Source organism: Sorex araneus, chromosome 4 (genome assembly GCF_027595985.1).
Source record: "Sorex araneus isolate mSorAra2 chromosome 4, mSorAra2.pri, whole genome shotgun sequence".
Classification (NCBI taxonomy): Eukaryota; Metazoa; Chordata; class Mammalia; order Eulipotyphla; family Soricidae; genus Sorex; species Sorex araneus.
In genome coordinates this window covers 70,900,166-70,921,076 of record NC_073305.1, presented here as the reverse complement: position 1 = coordinate 70,921,076, position 20,911 = coordinate 70,900,166, and the positions used below count along the sequence as shown (strand labels likewise).

Sequence of the window (20,911 nt, the reverse complement as noted above, 5' to 3'; positions counted from 1 at the left end):
TTTTTTGTGGTGGGGAGGGGGGCAGATTTTGGCCCTACCCGGTGGTGCTCAGGGAGCCAAGAGTGATCCTTGAACATAGAGCCAGGAGTAAGCCTAGAGCACCATTTGATATGGTCCAACCCTATCCCCCCCCCAAATAAAACCCCAAAACAAATAAAAACAGAAAAATAAAACTTTATGTAGGGGGGCAGCATTAGGTTTATAAATACTAACTTGACTTTAATTGCCACAAGTGATTAAAAACTTATGATTATTTGCATCCAAAGTATCACCTAAAATATATTAGGATGTTAGGGTTCTTTGGCAATTGAAGTTACATTGCAGTGCTCTTGTTGGTGATGGCTCAAATCAGTTGACGATCTCTTAAATATTTATATATTTGTACACATATGCATGTATATTAATTTAATCTACTTTGTGTTTCATGGACTGCTTATTTAAGATAAATTTTATAATTTCTGCAGTTTCAGAGTTACAGTGCAGAAACACAGGCGATTAGTTATATGGTTTTTGTCTGTGGTCGTACCTGCTTTTAATAAATGTAAAATCAGTTTTGAGATGTTTTCTTTTATGTGTATTTGTAAGGAAATAACATAAATATGATTTCTTTTCAGAGGATAAAGGCAGAAAGTTGTATATCCTTTCAGATAAAATTTAGGAGAAAAATGACCCTAATGAATGAGGGCCCTCTTGCATGATGTCATGGAGATAGCCTGGGAATAGCACAGTTGACAGAGAGCCTGCCTCATAAACATGAGGTTGTGAATCCTGGCACCAAAAACACAATGAGTGTGATTCTCCCAACAGTGAGGCAGAGTGTGCACTCTCCCTCACAATCAAGTGTGTGGTTCCTCCCCCACCCCATAGTCATCAAAACCATAGCAATAACAAAGAGGGAGAAAAAACAAGAATACTGAGACTTGGAGGAAGTTAATTGAATAATGCTTTGTGTTTATTAGAAAATGGGGAAGAATTATATTTCTCCAGTTTAGTGTTTCTTTGAGTAGGAAGGAAATACTGAAAAAAATCACACATTGCAGATACTCATTCAATGTACATTAATCAAATCCCTTTTCTGTGCAAGGCATTATATTAAACCAGTGAAAAGTTGTAATAATAATAAGAAACTTGGTCTTTGCTATTAAAGAATTGATTCTGTAATGAAATAAAACAAAAGGTAAGAAAGAAAATATAAATACAGGATAAGATACAAAGGAGAAAGTTACTTAAGAGAGATTCTTGGGGGGCTGGGCCAATAGCACAGTGGGTAGGGCGTTTGCCTTGCACGCAGCTGACCCGGGTTCGAATCCCTGCATCCCATATGGTCCCCTGAGCACCGCCAGGGGTAATTCCTGAGTGCAAAGCCAGGAGTAACCCCTGTGCATCGCCAAGCGTGACCCAAAAAGCAAAAAAAAAAAAAAAAAAAAAAAAAGAGAGAGATTCTTGGGGCTGGAGCAATAGTACAGCCGGTTTTCCTTGCAGGCAGCCTACCCAGATTCGATCCTTGGCATCCCATAGCACTGCCAGGAATAATTCCTGGACATCTCGGGGTGTGACCCAAAATAAAGAGGAAGAGGAAGAGGAGGGGGAGGGCAATTCTGGAAAGGAAAGGGGAGTTGTAGCATATTCTAATTTGAATTGTACTATAAAGCTATAGTAATCAGAACTCAGGTCTTGGGGGGCTGTAGCAGTAGCAAGTGGTAGGGTATTTGCCTTGCACGTGGCTTACCTGGGTTCGATTCCCAGCATTCCATATGATCCCCCGAGCACCTCCAGGAGTAAGTCTTGAGTGCATGAGCCAGGAGTAACTCCTGTGCATATCCGGGTGTGACCCAAAAAGCCCGCCCCAAAAAAACCCAAAACTCAGTTCTTAGAATGAAGAAAATTATAGACCTGAGAGGACTGAGAGTCCTGTGATAACCCCATAGATGTATAGACAGTTAATCTGTGGTCTTGTTTTCCTAATGAACTTTACCCCAGGGGTTGGGGGTGATACCCACCAGTATTCAGGATTTACTCCTGGCTTTGTGCTCATGGATCACTCCTCGTGGGGCTTGGGGGGACCTTTTGCGGTGCCAGGGATCAAACACTAGAAAGCTGCATGCAAGGAACTTGCCTTGCCATGTGAATATGTCTTTTGCCTGTGGAGGGCATTTACAAAGAAGTAGGAAGCTGGGGTTTTAGTATAAAATTTCTTTCCATTTATCAGCAATGAAGTCAAGATTTGAAGTCACACTGTAAGCGTCACGGGCTGTCCAAGAATTCAGGTCAGCTGGTGTGAGCCACCAGGCTGAGTTAGGGTTCTGAAGCAAGCTGACTGCCAACTTGTCACACCATTTGGACGTGTCACTTTCTTGCCCTGGTGGGCTTCCTTTCTGTCTCTGCTCCTTTAACCCTGGCCTGAGACTGAAACTCAGTACTCTGTTGAGTTCCAAATTAGGTTGGGGAAGGAGATAGGATGTCCTGCATTCTCTAAGTATGTATAAACCTTAATTTAATTGAAAAGTGAATAGATCTCTAATCTTCTTTTCACTTTATTTGTAGTATCACCCTGGCCAGTGAAGGGATTAGCTATTGGAGTCTGGTACCTCACATCTTTGACAAAATAGGGTGCTTTAGAACTGGGGTGAGAAGAGAGGCTTGGCAAGGAAGGAGCAAACTTCGTGCATTTGTTGATAAGGTGCAGTGGTTATTACTTCAAGAATACTCTGGATTAAAAAGAAGAGGGTATTCCTCAAGAAGTTAGAAGGCAAAGAGACTCAGAGAGGGGGAATTTAGCAAGTAAGATGTCTGAGAAGTGGTACAGGTTTGGCTAGAATCCTGGGCTCTCAAATTACCCTTATTGTAGGTAAGACTTTTGGCGATGGGAGCACTCCACTCAAGGGGAAATTCTTGGTCCCTTGATCTGGAGTGATCGGCCTTCCTCCTTACCATCTGTCAAATCTGTCAAATGCTTACATGATCATTATCTCTTACAATTTCTCCCCTCCCCCCACATAGTCAAATAATTTCCCATCTCAACTTGGATACCTGAAAAGAGATTCACATGTAGAACCTGTGGTTGAGAAATGAAACCACGAGTGTGCAGACCCTGGCCCACACTGGAACAGGCATATGATCATTTTACTTTGAAGGATAATTAACTAAGAACCACACACCATTACTTATGTGTGGTTTTATGGAGAGCCAGGGGATATACCTGAAGGTGCTCAGGGAACATTCCTGGAAGGACTTGGGGCACCATAAAGGGCACCAGGAATTGAATTATGGTTGGTTGAGTGCAAGGCCAGACTTGCTGTACTATCTCTCTGGCCTCTATGCATCATTTTTAATTCACTGTTTTGTTTTTGTTTTGGGGCTATGCCTGGCAGTGCTCAGGGCTTACTACTCCTGGCTCTTTGTTCAGGGATCATTCATGGTGAGGCTCAGGGAACTATATGGGGTGACTGGGATTGAACCCAGGTCGTGCACATTTCAAGTGAAAGGCATGTTCCCTATGCCCTGTACTCTCTCTGCCCCTTCCCCCCAAGATTTTTAAAAGAAAAAATCATTTCTAATCATTTTTAATCAGCCCTTAGTTTTTTAGAATTTGGGGTCAGAATTCTGAGGTACTCATTGCATAATCAAAATTTTATGTGTTCATCTAATATAAGTATAAAATCATCTCTGCTAAGTATATATACTGGATAGTGATTAAAATGGACAGAAGCAAAATTCAGTTTTCCCAGCATGCAGCTCACTTCGCAGTGAGTGCGCACTCATAGTGTGATAAAGTGAGCGCTTGATTTTTTTCTTTCTCCCTTGACATACTCATTGGTATTTCAAATCAACAAAACAAACTCAGAAGTCTGGTAGGACTCACTTCATTTTTTTTTCTTTTATGAGCCATTTGAGATGCACATTGTATTTTTAAGGTGGAATAGTCAAATTTAAAATCCTACCTCACCTCAGAATTACGAAGGTTTAGATGCTTCTGTATTTTTTTAGATACAGATTTTGAGTGCGGCTGTTTTGAGAGCTGTTTCTATGCACCTTGAATCATTTTTTTTTTTAACACTTTTCCTTGTACTTGGATGTCTCACTCTAAACTGTCTAGAGAAAATAAAATTATTCATGCTACTGTTATGTAATTTGGATGACATTTGGTCATGTATTTCTAAACTGAAGCAACCACTGCTTTGACAAGCAATTGATGAAGGATGATAGAGTTAATATGAAGGCTGTCCATTCAAACCAGCAAGTCTTCGAGGAGCACAGTAGAGCAGGAGAAAAAAATCCTTAAGTTTCAATTCATTATTTGAACTCTTGAGAATTTAGTGATAAAAGAGTTGGCACAGATACAGTCTTTTCTTTTAAAAAATTTATTTATTTATTTATATTGAATCTTCATGATTAGGTTTTAGTCATATGGTGTTCCAATACCCATCCCTTTGCCAGTGTATATTTCCCAGCACCAGTGTCTCCAGACTTTTTAACTTATTTTTTATTTATTTTTTTAGTAATGTAGGAGTACTGCTATTTATTTAGCCGTTGATTAAGCTGATTTAAGCTAATTGAATTGGGCATGAACTCCACATTACTTTTTTTAAATTCTATTCTGAACTTTATTATTTTATTATTCTCCCTCCCCCGCCCTTTTTTTTTTTTTTTTGATTCACCATGAGATACATGTTTGAGCTTTGGTCATATAATCATCAAACACACATCCCTTCACCAGTGCACACTTTCCACCACCAAAATCCCCAGTATTCCCCCTTTCTCCCCATTCTAACCCTCCCTGCTTGTGTGGTAATTTCCCCCCTTATTCTCTCCCTACTTTGGTTACATTCAATATTTTGACACCAGTCTCACCACCACTCAAACCTGCCAAAAAGGCAGTGCTGGATGATTTGTTTCGTATTGCTTGTTATGGATAGAATATAATGTCCAGAAAATTCTGTGTCATTTTCTTCCTGGAGCTTTAGTTTATAGTCTCTGGGTCTTGGCCATTGATGAGATTACATGGCGCCAGGGGTAGTTTGTGGGTGTGACTGCCAACTTTCTGGAAAACTGGGGACCTGGAGGGAGGAGGCCCAGTCCCAATCCAAACGGGCTGGGAGATCTCAGTCACGGGTTCCTGCATATCTGGCTTTTCCTGCAGGTCCACTCTCTGGTGAGGTTCATCCTGTTTTGGGTGAGGCTCGTGCCCTCTTGGGGAGGCTTGTCTGAGTATGTGGAGAATGGCCTTGGACATGGCAGTGACTAGGTTCCGGAGGTTTTGGGTTGCTGGGGTTCTGCTTGGGGCAGGGAGGGAAACTCAACCCGCCCCCCTCCGAGGTGCCCAGGTGAAGACAGCCTGGCATGGGGTCAGGGTATTCTGTGGCACTGTCTTCTGGGAGCTTTAGTTTATAGTCTCTGGGTCTTGGCCGTTGATGAGATTAAATGGTGTCAGGGGCAGTTTGTGGGTGTGACTGCCAAGCTACTGGAAAACTTGGGGCCAGAGGGGAGGAGGCTGAGTCCTGATCCAAGTGAGTCTGGAGCTCTCAGTCATAGTTCCCACCGACCTCTGCGCTACAGTAGGTCCTTACTGCATCTTTTGATCTCTTGAGATTTATGGGTCTCTGAAATAAGGCCAATAAATGAGGTTACATAGCTGAGCCTGGAGGTGGTTTGTGTGTGTGTGTCTCCCACATACCTAATTTTTGGCCATTTAATTCTTGGTAAACTTGGCCCCAAGTTGTTGGGGTCTGGCCAAAAAAGGCACAGCAGCAATCTTGGGGTATCTGGAAGTCTGAAGGCATTATCAAGCTGCTGATACACTCGCCCCACAGGTACAGATTTACCTGCTGGCGGCACCATACCCCCGTTAGCTTATTTTTTAATTGAATCACAGTGAGATACACAGTTACAAAGTTTTTTATGATTTGGTTTCAGTCATCTAATGTTTCAACACCTGTCCCTTCACTACTATACATTTCCCAACACCAGTGTCCCTAGTTTCCCAGCCTCTCTCCTCTCTCTCTCTCTCTCTCTCTCTCTCTCTCTCTCTCTCTCTCTCTCTTCCCCCACCTCCACTTTCTCTCTCCCTCTCTCTCTCCAGCTCCTCTTTTTTGGTCCCTATGGTTTGCAATATAGATACTGAAAGGTAATCAGGTATATCCTTTTACCTACTTTCAATACTCGGTTCCTGTTCAAAGTGATCTGTAGCACTGTCTTCTCATTGTTCATCAATTTGCTCGAGCGGGCACAAGTAATGTCTCTTGTGAGACTTGTTGTCACTATTGTTTGACATATCAAATATGCCACAGGTAGCTTTTGAGTCTTTGCTGTGTGAGCGGGATACTCTCAGTAGCTTGCCGGGCTCTCCAAGAAGAGCAAAGGAATCAAAGTGATCATTTCCATCTATTATTGTCATACTGGTTCCTTCTCTATCCAAACTGCCCTTTACTCTCCCAGACACTCTTATGGCAAGTTTCCAAGCATTACCATACTCCTGGCCCCTGTTTTCCCTGGCCTTGGATATGTCTCATTTTTGAGACTCACCCCTGGGACTCACTTAGGGGCTCAGAAGTTGAGTCCTTATCAAGCTCCTGAGCTCCTCAGGGGCAGGAAGTGATGGAGATGACTTCCTGATGAGATTGGTGTAGATGTTTCCCCCTTCACCAGGGCCTGCTGGCAGTGCTCAGTGGCTGCTGCCGGCACAGGCTGCCAGGTCGTGGGATGCGAGGACTCAGACTTGCACCTTCTGCATGCAGATCTCATGCTCAGCCTCACTTTTTTTGTTTGGGTGGTGGAACCCAAAGCCCTGGTAAGGTATTTCTCAGAGGGGCGCGGGTGGTGGGCACCAGTGAGCACAGGCAGATCTGATCTGACTGTGTCTGTGGATTAGAGGCCATCTCTTAGACATTTGTCCCGTCTTAGTTTTCTGCCTGCTGGCGGTCGCTGCAAATCTCACCAATAGCCCTTTAACCAGGTGCTGCAGAGACAGTAGCCTCAGAGAACAGCCTTGGGGAGCAAGAGACTATTTCCTCCCTATGATGGCTTCAGGATGGCTCTACTTACAGTGCTGCCTCTTTGGGCAGGAGGAGCCAACCCTGGAGAGTGAGATTTAGCACCTTTTCCGTTCCTGCTGGTTATCGTGACCATTATAAGATAAATCTTTGACCGCATCAGAGACTTGAATGGGGCCGCTTTGTTCCAGGTGGCAGTTGAAAGCTGTGTCTGTAAGCGCTTCTGCTCTAACAGGGGAATTAAAGCTCTCAGCCCAGCCCGACCCCCTCCCTGCATTATTGCCGATCCATGTGGTCTCCCACCCCTCTTCTCAGCCTCATGATGAATGGAGTGGCTCCTGAGGCCCTGTGGGGCTGCTGGCCATGCCCCTGCCCTCACTGCAGCTCTGCCTTCAAGGAACTCTGTGTCGGCAGCCATAGCCAGTGGTGATTCAAGAAAAGATAGACTGACGGAATGCTGCCATCACTGTTAGGATACAAAGATAGACTCCCAAAGTGACACAGTTGGGCTTTCCGGCAGGGCCTGACAAGCTCCCCATGGCGTATTCAATATGCCAAAAACAGTAACAACAAGTCTCACAATGGAGATGTTACTGGTGCCCGCTTGAGCTAATTGATGAACAACCGGATGACAGTGATACAGTGCTATATAAATGTCGGATAACATTGGATTATCTGTGCTCCATGCTCCTCCCTCAGGGAGCTTAGGTTTATTGAGTTACTCCCACAACAGTGCCCCTGAGGCACACCCAATTCCATCAAGCACTAATAATCTTGTATTGCTTTTCTCTTTCCTTTATGTCACTTGCATGGTTTAGCAGTGTCCTTTTTGTTTAAACACAGGAAGACAGTTGATGCTGTGCTTTTGTAATGTGGGAGTTTATTGACTCCAGATAATATTTAATCCTGGGCATCTGTCATATTTATCTGACTTAAACCTCAGTTGTCTTTACTTCCTAACACCCCAAAAGGATAGTCCCAGCGAGAGAAAAGGATGGGCCCAGGGCAAGCTGTACACCACCTTGGTATCAGAAAGGGACAAGCTAAGCACCATAGAAGTGTAAGAAGTTAAGAGCATGGTCATGGAACAAACTGTCATGACTCAAAAAGAAGTAACTGAATAATGACCCTGCTGGGGTTAGGACTGTAGTCTGGTGTGAGGACTGTGGTCTGGGATATATAGTGAGATGTTCCCAAAAAGAGCAAACCTTTGAGCTTAATGTAACTCTTACTGTGTTCATACAAAATGACTAGAAGTATTAGAAGTAAGTTTACTATGATTGTTTAAATGGCTTACTAGCTGAGGATAAGAGAAAGCAATACACCCTAGATTTCCATCCTGCCCCTGAGCAGATCTAAACCCTCAGATGAGATTTTGTCCTTGAGTTAATCTCCTAGAACTTCCCCTGAAAGAATGGTCTTACATCTGTTTGTTGTTATGACAATGTTCAACCCCAGCTATGAGTACCCCACCCTTCATAATTTCTGTAAAACTATACTGTATGGGGAAAGAGAGTATTAGGACCACGACTACATGGGGGAAGGGAGAGAAATTATTATGTAGCAAGTGAAGAGATCGAACTACGCTACATAGAAAGGAGGAGAAATTATTATGCTGGTAGGGAATACATGGAACTGTGGTGGGGAGGAGAGAGACATGCACTGCTTACCAGCCAGCCTGGGACCCAGTTCCCCTATTTCTCTGTTCCTTTAGTTCTTTGTCCGTTCATTGCCATAGGCTGGCTGAGGGAACAGTTCTTGGCCACCAAATGCTTGAGTCCCACACATCCACACTTCTTTGAAACTCAAATCTATATACTTAATTATCCCATGTAAAAAACTAATGCACGCTGAAGGGCGTGTGCACTCTCAGGCTCTCTGGGCGGCTCTGTCTCACCGCCCGCGTTTGGTGCTCTGGAACTGCTGTGTATGGGCTGTATTGGGATGGCCGTTGGCCAAGGACAGGTGAAGGAAGAACAAGGATCAAGCTGGTTGCTGATTAGTTACCGTTTATTCAATCTTTCATCTTTCTCATCTCCCGCACTCCTAGCTCCCTCCTCTCTCTGAATCTACTGCAGCCTGGATTCTCCCTCTTCACTAGTCTAGTTATTTTTGTATGGACATAGCAAGAGATACATTGAGGCTTGCAAGGCAGCTCTCCTGGCAACATCTTGCCACAGACTTAGACTACAGCACTCAGGCCAGATTAATCATTCCTAACCCTAGCAGGGTCCAAATCTAGTTATTACTTTTTGGATCATGACAGCATTTGTCCACGACCAAGCTCTTAACTTATAGTTAAGCATTAGGCACTTTGGCCAGGCCCATCTCGATGCCAGGGTAGCACACAACTCACCGCTTGCCCTGGGTCCGTCTCGTCCCTCCTCGGGACCCTGCTTTTGGGGTGCTAGGAAGTAAGAGCATCTGAGGCTTAGGTCAAGAGAACAAATGCCCAGGAGAAAAATAACATGTAGAGTCAAATGACTCCCAGCTTACAAAAGCATAGCATTTGCTAAGTCCTGTGTCCATACAAAAAGGACATTGCTCTGAATAAACTATGCAAAGGACTCAAGGAGAAGAGAAAAACAATATTTGCAAGTCAACAGAACACTAAGAAAGAAGCTACAAATAAACACAGAGGAATGAGAGCACTGTGGTGGGAGTAACACAATAAACCTAAACTGCCTGAGGCTATGTTATCCTACAATCCCAGAATGAATGCAGTCTTTCTATATCTGTCTCTGTCCTGACTTATTTCATTCAGCATGATAATCTCTATCCATTTATAAGCCAGTTTCACGACTTCGTTTTTTTTTTTTTTTCTAACGCCTCATAGTATTCCATTTTATAGATATATTGTCTTTTTATCCAGTCATTTGTTCTTGGACACTCAGGTTGCTTACAGATTTTGGTTACTGTGAATAGTGCTATGAACATAGTAGTGCAGGTGACATTTCTGCTGTGTGTATTTGGGCCCCCAGGATCAGTCTTTCCTTATCAAGGAATAGAATACAATAAAGGCACAAATTGTATATTCTAGATCTGTTGTGAAACACTAAACCTACAGATTGCAAAGCAGTATGATTGCGTGTTTTATAACTCAGGTTCTGTGTATTCCAGACAACATTAGCATTGGCCTTTACTGAACAGTATCAAAACAGTGTTGGCAGTTTTCTAGATATTGTTCTAGATCAAGGAAGGTAGATCAAAAAGTGTTGTCCTTTTCTGTCAAGTATTTATCACAGAAAGTGATAAGTACTGACACTTTATTTATTGCACAGAGACTGGGAAGCAGACAAACTTATTTTCACATCCTGGCTCAGCCTTCCTAATTATCCTTTTTGGAGGTCAGGTATGTGTGTGTGCCTGAGATCAAACCCAGGGCCTCCTGCATGTAAAGCATGCGCTCTGCCACAAAGCTGTATCCCTGGCTACTAACTGTGATCTTAACCAACCTCTGCATATCTTTGATCTTTAGTTTTCTCATGTATAAAATGAACAGCATAGTATCCAACTAGTTAAGTGAGTTTAGAAAGTTCTTGGCAGGATCACTGCTAATTGCTATTATAGAGAGTTTTCCAGGTACTGGGAAGGCACCTAATTTAGCTTGGGGGAGAATTAGAACTTAGGTCTTAGAGAAGGTAATGCCCAGTTAAGAGACAATAGTGGTTTTGGGATAGATTGAGGGGGTTGTAAAATAGGTATCTATGAAGTATATGTTTATGTTTGTGGCTATAAAGACAATATTTGTAATCTTAGTTTTTTTATGCTCGTGGCTATAAAAACAATATCTTAATAACAGATTTTTAAAAGCTGATATAGGGGTCAGAGTGATCATACAATGGGTAAGGCACATGCCTTGCCCCCAGCCAACCTGGTTCTATACCTGGTACCATATATGGTTCTCTGAGCCTGCCAGGAGCGACCCCTGAGCACAGTCAGGGGTGGCCTCCGAACCAAAACAAACAAAACACTGATGTAGTATAGTACATTTGTGGGTTTTTTTTGTTTGTTTGTTTTTGGGTCACACCCGGCAATGCACAGGGGTTACTCCTGGCTCATGCACTCAGGAATTACTCCTGGCCATGCTCAGGGGACCATATGGGATGCTGGGACTCGAACTGGATTGGCCGCATGCAAGGCAAACACCCTACCTGCTGTGCTATCGCTCCAGCCCCAGCACATTTGTTTTGAAAGTAGTAACTTACTGCTTCAGTATCTGTTTCTCATTGCAGCTAAGAAATGTAAGACTTAAATGGCCATCTGAGGATATGAGGATTAAAAAAAAAAAGAATTAAATGAATTGAGAAGCTTTCATAAACTAAATTTAATATATGCTTGTGTTAATTATTAGAGACTTGGTGCTACTTTCTAGTATTATAACTAATAGATTACTATCCTTTGATTTCCCCCCTCCTCTGTTTTTGGGTCATACACAGCTGTGCTCAGGGCTTACTCCTGGCTTTATACTCAGGATCACTCCTAGTGGGGCTGGGTGGGGGCAAAGATTTGGACTATATACAGTTGGGGAGATTGAAACTTGGGTCATCTGCATGCAAGGCAAGCACTTACCTCTCTGGCCGCATCCTTTGATTTTCTTAATTTTGAATAATTTGATACAGTTCTGTGGCTCTCTCTTCTTAAGAGCAGATGACCTATTAAAGAATGTTCTGTTGGCAGAATATTCAACTCTGTTCCATTGGTGTGTGGTTCTGTTTCTAGCCCAATACCATGCTGTTTTAATTATTACTGCTTTGTAGTATCTACAAAATGGAATACTATGCAGCTGTTAGGAGAGGTGAAGTCATGAAATTTGCTTATAAGTGGATAACATGGAGCGTATCATGCTATGTGAAATGAGCCAGAAAGAGAGGGACAGATATAGAAGGACTGCACTCATTTGTGGAATATAAAATAACGTAACACAAGACTGACACCCAAGGACAGTAGATATAAGGATCAGGAAGATTGCTCCATAGTTGGAAGCCTGCCTCGTGAGCGAGCGGGGAGAGGACAGCTGGAATAGAGAAGGGATTACTAAGAAAATGACGGTTGGAGGAATCAGTCAGGATGGGAGATGTGTGCCAAAAGTAGAAAACGGACCAAACATGATAACCTTTCAGTATCTGCATTGCAAACCATAATGCCCAAAAGTAGAGAGAGAAAGTATGGGGAATATTGTCTGCCATGGAGGCAGGGGGAGGGTGGGAAAGTGGGGGGTATACTGGCGATATTGGTGGTTCGGAATGTGCACTGGTGGAGGGATGGGTGTTTGATCATTGTGTGACTGTAACTCAAACATGAAAGCTTGTGACTGTCTCACGGTGAATCAGTTAAGAAAAAATGTTCTGCTGGGTATGTGGTTCATGCCTTGCATGTGTGAGGCCCTGAATTCAGGCTCCAGCACTGCAAAAACAAAATGAAGCAAGCAAAATAAATGTTTGGAACAATTCATGTTACCTTTGCTGATAGTGTGTTCTTATCAGAACCTCAGATATCCACTAAGTTATGCAGTTTAAGATATGATAGTGCTGTTGGGTCAGAGAGATAGGCTGAACACACACTTTACATGCAGGAGGCCCAGGTTCTATACCTGGCATTACTTGGTCCTGAGTACTTCCTTGGTGAACCCCTTGCCCACTTTAAAGAAAAAAAAAAGGTTAGTGTTGTTGACTTTTATCTGAGCCTGTTTTGCAAATAAGGGCCAATTGAGGCTTTCAGATAGTTTGAATAGCCGCCTTATTTTTCTTCACTAGTTTTGACTTCTTTATACTGTAAAACCTTAGAGACCCAAACTAGGTATTCAGAAAAATAGCCACAGAGCAACTATAATGTACCAGTAGTTGAAAAGAACTTTTAGGTCTTGCTATACAGCAGAAGCAATTTGTGTTCTTTTCCCTGTGATGGCTAACCAGCATGAATGTTCTAGAGATGGGAACCATCATCTCTTCAATGCCTCCAGCCCTGAGCTAGTCTGCCAGCAAGAGATTTTTGCCATGCCATGTCTGCTCATTGGAAGATTTCAAATAATTATTGGCTTCTAATTTATAGCAATTCAGTTTTGTCTCTGTTGTGAAGGTATTTATCTCCTTCATTCATTTTTCTTTTATTTTAGGCATTGTGATTTGCAATACTGTTAATAATAGGTTTTGTGCAACCCTGTCCTAGACCCACATCCTCTACCAGTTTCTGCTTCCCTCCACCATCTTTTAAACTTTGTTAACCCTAGTTGCCACCTCTGTTCAAAACAGGAAACTATATTGGATCTCATTGACCTTTTGTCTAAAGGAAAGCTGGGAAGGAGTGGTCAGAGAATGTGTGAAATACTGTTTAACCCCCACCTACTTGTTAGTGTCATCTCATTTCCTTTATGTTGCCATTGTGTTTTCCTAGGTCATCTGTCATTTTTTCCCCAAGGTAGAATGTTCTGTTCGTGGCAGTTTTACATTTAAAATACCAGGATACACCAGATCTTGCTCCCAGAAGCCTTTTTTTTTTTTTTCTCTGAATAGGGTTGGCTTAAGTGAGGTCGATCATAGAGAATCCCTAACAATTTGGGGATTTAACAGCTTGGAGAGGCCAGTTAGTGCTTTGTGGAGGTGAAAATAGTTGCCATGGTTACATGTGAGGTACCTTTGCTTTCCTGCCTTAGACCGGTCAGTGAACTGCCTGAAGTGCCTTTGAGCAGAAATCATTCTCTTGTGTTTAGTCTTGCACAGTCTTTTATTGTGATGAGTGTGAGCCCAAGTCTGCGGAAACTGGGTCTGGGATGCCCTAAGGCAACTGGCCACTGGCCTGTGACAGCCCTGAGGAGGACCAGTTTTTTGCCAATAGCTGCTGGGCTAGTGGATAGCCACCTGAGAGAAGGACTATTGCTATTAAAAAAAAAAGACAACTGAAACAAAAATGAGAAACAGTGGGGTCATCATCTGTGGTGATTTAGTGGGACCAGGAGAGATCAAGGGGTGCCCTGGAGCAATAATATCCTTTGATGGAACTAGGTTTTAAAAATTTCTTAGAGGGAGGGGGTGGTTTGGGGCTATGCATGGTTGTGCTCAGGAGCTATTCCTGGCTCTGTGCTCAGGAGTCATCCCTGGAGGTGCTTAGGGAACCATGTGGTTACCAGAGATTCGTCAAGGTCCACTGCTTGCCAGGCAAGCACTTTAATACCTGTGCTGTCTCTCTGACCCAAGGGGGATGGTATTAATGTGCTTTTTGTTCTAGATCATCAACTGCCAGTAGCCTAGGGGTTTTGTTTGTTTCTTCATTAGTTCCACAGCATACTTGTGAAAGCAGTTTTGCTAAGATATACTATGAAAACTGGAATTTTGAAACTGCCTACTTTTGATTTTTAAGTGACTTAATTTAGATTTTGCTACCCACCCATTCAGAAATACAATTTGAAGAAAATTAAATTGAGTCAAAACTTTCGGGGCTAAGTGTAAGACTCAGAGCGTGTGCTTCCTCCACCATTGTCTCAGTGTCCCCCATACCCCCTTAAACTGCCTGTGGGGCAGTCTCATTTTAAGCATGCCTGCTTAAAGTTCTGCATTTCATTAGGTAAAGATTCCAGTTCTTAGTATGTTATATGACCTTCATTCCATGCCCTTCTTCATAAAAATCTCTGGACCAGAAGCTTATCTCCCTACTGCCCACATCTGCTGGTTGGCTTTGGTATCTCAGTCCTGTCTGACTTCTTTCAGCACCTTCTCCTTGTCACAGTCTGACTTCTACCACCTGTTCACGCCCCTGTTTGCTTACCTGAACCATCTGCTTCAACCAAATGTTCAAGATCTACCCCAGTTTGAAAGAGAGAGAGAGAGAGAGAGAGAGAGAGAGAGAGAGAGAGAGAGAGAGAGAGACAGAGAGAGAGACAGAGAGAGACAGAGAGAGACAGACAGAGAGAGACAGAGAGAGAGACAGAGAGAGACAGAGAGATAAAGAGATAGACAAAAGAGAGAGAGCTTGGCATGTATCTGCCCTAGCATTTCCCTTCTTTGTGGTAATATAAACTTTCTAACTATTGAGTTAGTTCTCCCTGGATTTTTTTCTACTGGGATAAAGTTAACTTGGTTCTATCACTTCTGTTGAATTTTTATTATGTTTCCTTCTGTCATCAAACTCTGCCTTTTATATTGCTTATTTATATAATTATAGTAAGCCTCTGATTATAGTTGGGGAGTTGTTCCCACTAATTATTTGACAAAGTTAACTTTGATAGGTTACATCTCTGATCTTGATTTCCAAGTGTAGTTTTGTTTTGGGGTTCTGGGATCATACTCAGCATTGCCCAGGGGTCACCCCTGGCAGTGCTTAGGGGACTTTATATGGTTCCAGGGATTGAATTGGAGTCGGCCGCTTGCAAGGCAAGTGCTTTACCCTCTAGACTTCCTCTCTAGCTCTTTCAAATGTAGTTTTGGAAAGCCTTCTAAGATTTTGTGCGAAGATCTTTTAAGTACTTATTTCTCTTAATTGAGACACAAAGCCTTCTTGACATTCTTCCCATCTGCAAATGAAATCACAGAAATAGTTAAACCAGTTTTTCTTTCATTAAAAAGTAAAGAGAGGTTTTTAAAATTTCAGGGCTAGGATGAATGGAGACGTTACTGAGACCGCTCTAGAAAATCGACGATCAACAGGATGATGATGATGATGATGATGATGAAAAAGTCATGGCACTGCTTTGAAATGTCTACTTAACTTTTTTTTTTAATTGAATCACTGTGAGATCCAGTTACAAAGCTTTCATGTTTGCGTTTCAGTCATACAATGATTGAACACCCGACCCTCCACAGCGTACATTTTCTACCACCAATGTCCCCAGTATCCATTCACCCCACCACCCTGATCCCACCCCTACCTCTGCCTATATGCAGAAAATTTCCCTCTTACTTTCACTCTACTTATGGGTATTATGGTTTGCAATACAGATAGTGTTTGGCCATAATGTTTGGTCTTTTATTTACTTTCAGCACACATCTCCCATCCCGAGCTATCGTACCAGCCATAATTGACTTACTGATCCCTTCTCTCTTCCAGCTGCCTTCTCCCCCAGATCATAAGTCAGGTTTCCAACTATGGAGCAGTCTTCCTGGCCTTTGTCTTTACTGTCCTTGGGTTTTAGTCTCATATTATTATGTTTTATATTTCTACTTAACTTTTAAGTAATAAAATTCACATGAAATAAGGGCTGGAGCCATAATACAGTGTCTTGTACACGCCTGATCTGGGTTCGATTCCTGGCACCCCATATGGAGCATCACTATGAGTAATTCCTGAGTGCAGAGCCAGGGTTAACCCCTGAGCACCTCCAGCTGTTGCCCCAAAACAACAGCAACAAAAAAACTTACAAAAAGTAACATGAAATAGACTACATGATTCAAGATCATGAGATAGCCTAGCAGAGAATCACCTCTGGAGCTAGCATGGTAAGAATGTGGATCCTGGGTCCTCCCCTGAGTGACACTGTGAAGTGTTTCTCTGTCCGTGAGCGAGCCTCAGGTCCTGCTTCTGTGCAACAGGGTGGTGAGTTGCTAACAAGGATCAGCTGTTTCCTTTTTAGTTATTTCCATGGAAGGATTTGGTAAGAGGGCTCTGGTGCTTCATGCCTTTTGGATAAATACTTGATGGAGTCCTTGGAGGCAGATTAAGATTCAGTTATTTTGAGAAGGAAAAGCATTCCAGGGATGGGGAACCAGTTGAACAAAAGACTGAGAGCAAGTTCATACAGAGCTTTGCAAATATATGCAGGGAAAGACCTTGAGGAGAGTAATGTATCCCAAAACAATAAAACGTGTTTCATGTTTAAGGACCATAAGAAGGGCCTGTAGAGACAGCAAGTAGGGCAGGGTGCTTAACCTTACATGTAGCTGACCTAGGTCGATCCCCAGCACCTTATATGATCCCCTGAGCCCTTCCATGAGTGATCCCTGGTCTCAGAGCCAGGAGTGAGCCCTGAGTACCACCAAGTGTGGCCCCCAAACCAAAAGCCAAAACAAAACCTAAAAAACTGTAAAGAATGAAACACTTAAATTAAAATTTCTGTATTTTCCAAATTTGATATTCCCCAAATCAGAGGAATTGGTGTAGTTGTAATTTATTAACAAATATATTAATAAAATTTAGGGTCTGTCATTTGAAATACCTAGGGAACTGTTGTAGAAGTTACTTTTGTAGGTTTTGGTTAGTATTAAAATAAGGTTCATTGAGCCAGAGAGATAGTACAATGGGCAGGGAACTTGCTTCGCATGCCACTGACTTGGGTTAATACCTAGCACCGCATAATGTTCCCCCAAACCCACCTCGAGTGATCCCTGAGTCTAGGATAACATTGGGTTGTCCTTGCTGCAGAGAACTTAGTTTTATCTGGTTACACCCATCTCTGCCGCCCCTCCCCCCCCTGCCAGTCACTCCCATTCCTTTGTTTATCTGTAAACTCTTCTCTGTGCTCTCCTTCTCAACCAGTTAATCACGTTTTTCTCTTAATTAGGTTCTGTTAATTTATAAGATCAGATCTTTCTAAGGAACTGAACTTGTAAGTTATATCTTTTGCGTAGTTTACCTTAAAGCAATGTCCTTTTTGTATGGATATAGGAAGACAGTTAATATTATGCTTTTGTGACTTGGGAGTTAATTGACTTCAAATAATATTCACTCCTGGACATCTGCTTTCTTGACTCAGTTGCCCTTAGTTCCTAGCACCCCAAAAGCAGGGTCCCGATGAGGGACTGAATGGACCCAGGGCAAGCTGTGAGCTACTCTGGCATCGAAATGGGCCAGGCCAAGCGCCATAATAAACTATAAGTTAAGAGCACGTTCATGGACAAACTCTGTCATGACCCAAAAGAGGTAACTGGATAAGGACCCTGCTGGGGTTAGGAAGACTAACCTGGCCTAAGGACTGTGGTCTGGAATATATAGTGAGATGTCCTCAGGAAGAACCAAACTTTAAGTTTGATATATCTCTTACTGTGCTCATGCAGAATGTCTGTATCACTGTATCACTGTTATCCCGTTGTTCGTCGATTAACTCGAGCAGGCACCAGTAATGTCTATTATACTCAGCCCTGAGATTTTAGCAGCCTCTCCTTACTGTCTTTCACAATGATTGGAGGCTCTATCAGGGTCAAGGAAATGAGACCTATTGTTACTGTCTTAGGCATATCGAATATGCCACGGGTAGTTTACCAGGCTCTGCCATGCAGGCGGGATACTCTCAGTAGCTTGCCAGGCTCTCCGAGGGGTATGTATATATCTTATTGTATTGGGGATATGAATACGCCATAGGAAGCTTGCAAGGCTCTCCTGTGCGGGCAGTAGACTCTTGGTAGCTTGTCAGGTTCTCCAAGAGGGAAAACAAGGCTAGTAGAACAAGCTTCTGGGAGCTTGGTCTTATAGTCTCTGTATAATTGGCCGTTGGGGGGATTACACGGTGCTGGGGGCAGTTTGTGAGTGTGGCTGCCAAGCTACTGGAAAATTGGGGGTGTGGGGGCTGGAGAGATAGCACAGCGGGTAGGGTGTTTGCCTTGCACGCGGCCAACCCAGGTTCAAATCCCAGCATCCCATATGGTCCCCTGAGCACCGCCAGGGGTAATTCCTGAGTGCAGAGCCAGGAGTAACCCCTGTGCATCGCCAGGTGTGACCCAAAAAGCAAAAAAAAAAAAAAAAAAAGAAAAGAAAAGAAAATGGGGGGTGTGGATGGAGAAGGCTCAGTCCCAATCTGAGCAGGCTTGGAGATCTCAGCCCCGGGTCCTGCACACCTGGGTTCCTCTGCCGGTTCCTTCATGCGTGAGGCTTGTCCAAACAGAATGACATTACTAGAAATATTAGAAGTAAATTTACTACAACTATTTAAGTGGATTGCTAGCTGAGGAAAGAAGAAAGCAACACACCCTGGATGGAGTCCCACCCTTGGGCAGATCTAGTAATCTGGAATAATCTCCTTAGATGAGATTTTTGTCCTTGAATTAATCTCCTGGAGGAGTGGCCTTATCCCTCTTTGTTGGTTTGTTAATGTCAACCCCACCTTTGTATCACCACCCTATGTGATTGCTATATAAACCAAGACTGTAAGATCAGAAGGGGAATCCAGATCCACTCAGGGGAAGCAGAGGAAGAGAGTCCAGAGGCAGTGGGCGTCAGAAGCTAGAGAGAATCCAGGACTCAGTGAGGCGCAGAGGAGAGTCAGAAGGAGAGCCAGTTTCAGAGACAGCAGAGAGATAGCAGAAATAGAGAGATAGAGGAGCTGGATACAGTGGGAAGAAAGAATTGCACAGTTAGACAGAGGCACACACAGAGAGAGGGTTGGAGAGAGCTGGGAGAGACGAGAGATGAGATTGAATAAACTGCAACTAATCAGCAACGAGCTTGGTCCTTATTCTTCATTCGTCCATCCAAGGCAACAGCCATTCCGGGTGGAGAAGTGGCTCGAGAGCACTGAAAGCGGGCGAGAGAGAGCCGCCCGGAGACCCTGAGAACATCCTTTCACGTGTAATCCCCGAGTGCGTGAGGGACTTACACAGCCCTAAGGTTGTGGATTTACAGAGCTCTGCAGGCATGTGAGGATTATACATCTGAGCACAGAACCAGGAGGAAGCTTTGAGCAATGGTGGTGTGGCCGCAAAACAAAATAAAACAAAAATTTAGGTTCATTTAGCAACCAAGGAAATAATTCTATTGGAATGAACTTTAGCACTTGATGACTTTTTTTCCCAAGTGATTTGTTTTACAAGAACCAGGTATTAGTATAAGGAATATGAACTGACATTTAAGCCATATCCTGGTCCTTTATTTTTGAAGTAGTACTATTGTATTTTAATTTCTAGTCTGAATTTTCTTTAGTGCGCTTTTTTTTTGGGGGGGTGCTCTTTTTGGGTCACACCCTGTGATGCACAGGGGTTACTGCTGACTTATGCACTCAGGAATTACTCCTGGCTGTGCTCAGGGGACCATATGGGATGCTGGGAATTGAACCTGGGTCAGCTGCGTGCAAGGCAAACACCCTACCCGCTGTGCTATCGCTCCAGCCCCTTTAGTTCTTTAAGGTGGAAAATTTTAAATTAGTACTAAGAAATTCCCCCTGCTAGATTTTTAATTTTAATATTTTAAAATTTAAAATTTTAAGATTTACCTGATTCCTGATTTTATTAGAAAATTTAAAATTTGATATTATTTGAGATATCAATTTTATAACGTATACAGTGGCATAGATAACATGTATACAATAATGTTAACATTTATGGTTTTAATGTACAATTATTGTACTCTGCACCACCAAAGTCCCTTACTGTTATTTCTGATCTGCCTTGCCATTACTCCACCACCTCCCCACTACAAGGTAATTTTCGACAAAAAATGTTAATGTAAGAAATAAGTAAAAAAAATAAAAGGAAGAAGAATCTAAAAAACAAATGCAATTTTCCATGGTGTTTTTAAAGCTTAGTTTAGAGGATGATTTATTTAAAGCTGTGATGCACTTAAATATTAATTCTAGTTAGGAAACTTCTCACTTTTGTTTATGAAGCAATTGTGTTTCATAATTCTATGGTAACATCATTAGTCAGCTCTAACAATAGATGTTTTTCATAACTCTTAAGGAAAGAAATAAAAGTATTCAGACTAAACAGTTCTGATCAGATTTCATGCAACATATATTTTTTAGTATTTTCTTAATTTTTAAAATAATTTCCTGCAGGTAAAAGTGCGGTGTTAAAGTGTCTACTGGATATCCACAAAATTTTTCAGGAAAATGACCCAGCTTACATTTTAAATGATCTTTACATCTCAGACTACTGTGTGTGGATTCAGAAAGCCAAGTAAGTTTTTAGTTTCCTCCATGTCTCTTAAAAATTTTTCTTTTCTGTCATTTACAAAGCTGTTAATAATAGAATATCAGGCATTCAGTGTTCCAAATTAACACACTA

At 42.5% G+C, this 20,911-nt stretch overlaps 1 protein-coding gene across 1 annotated transcript in view; it reads left to right on the top strand.

Moving 5' to 3' along the window:
- The window catches only part of SHQ1 (SHQ1, H/ACA ribonucleoprotein assembly factor), a 130,428-nt gene that overhangs the window by 48,909 nt on the left and 60,608 nt on the right, over positions 1-20,911 (top strand). The window contains exon 10 of the mRNA XM_004612854.2: positions 20,683-20,803. Coding sequence (XP_004612911.2) covers positions 20,683-20,803 — 121 coding nt within the window. The remainder of the gene's footprint in view (positions 1-20,682; positions 20,804-20,911) is intronic.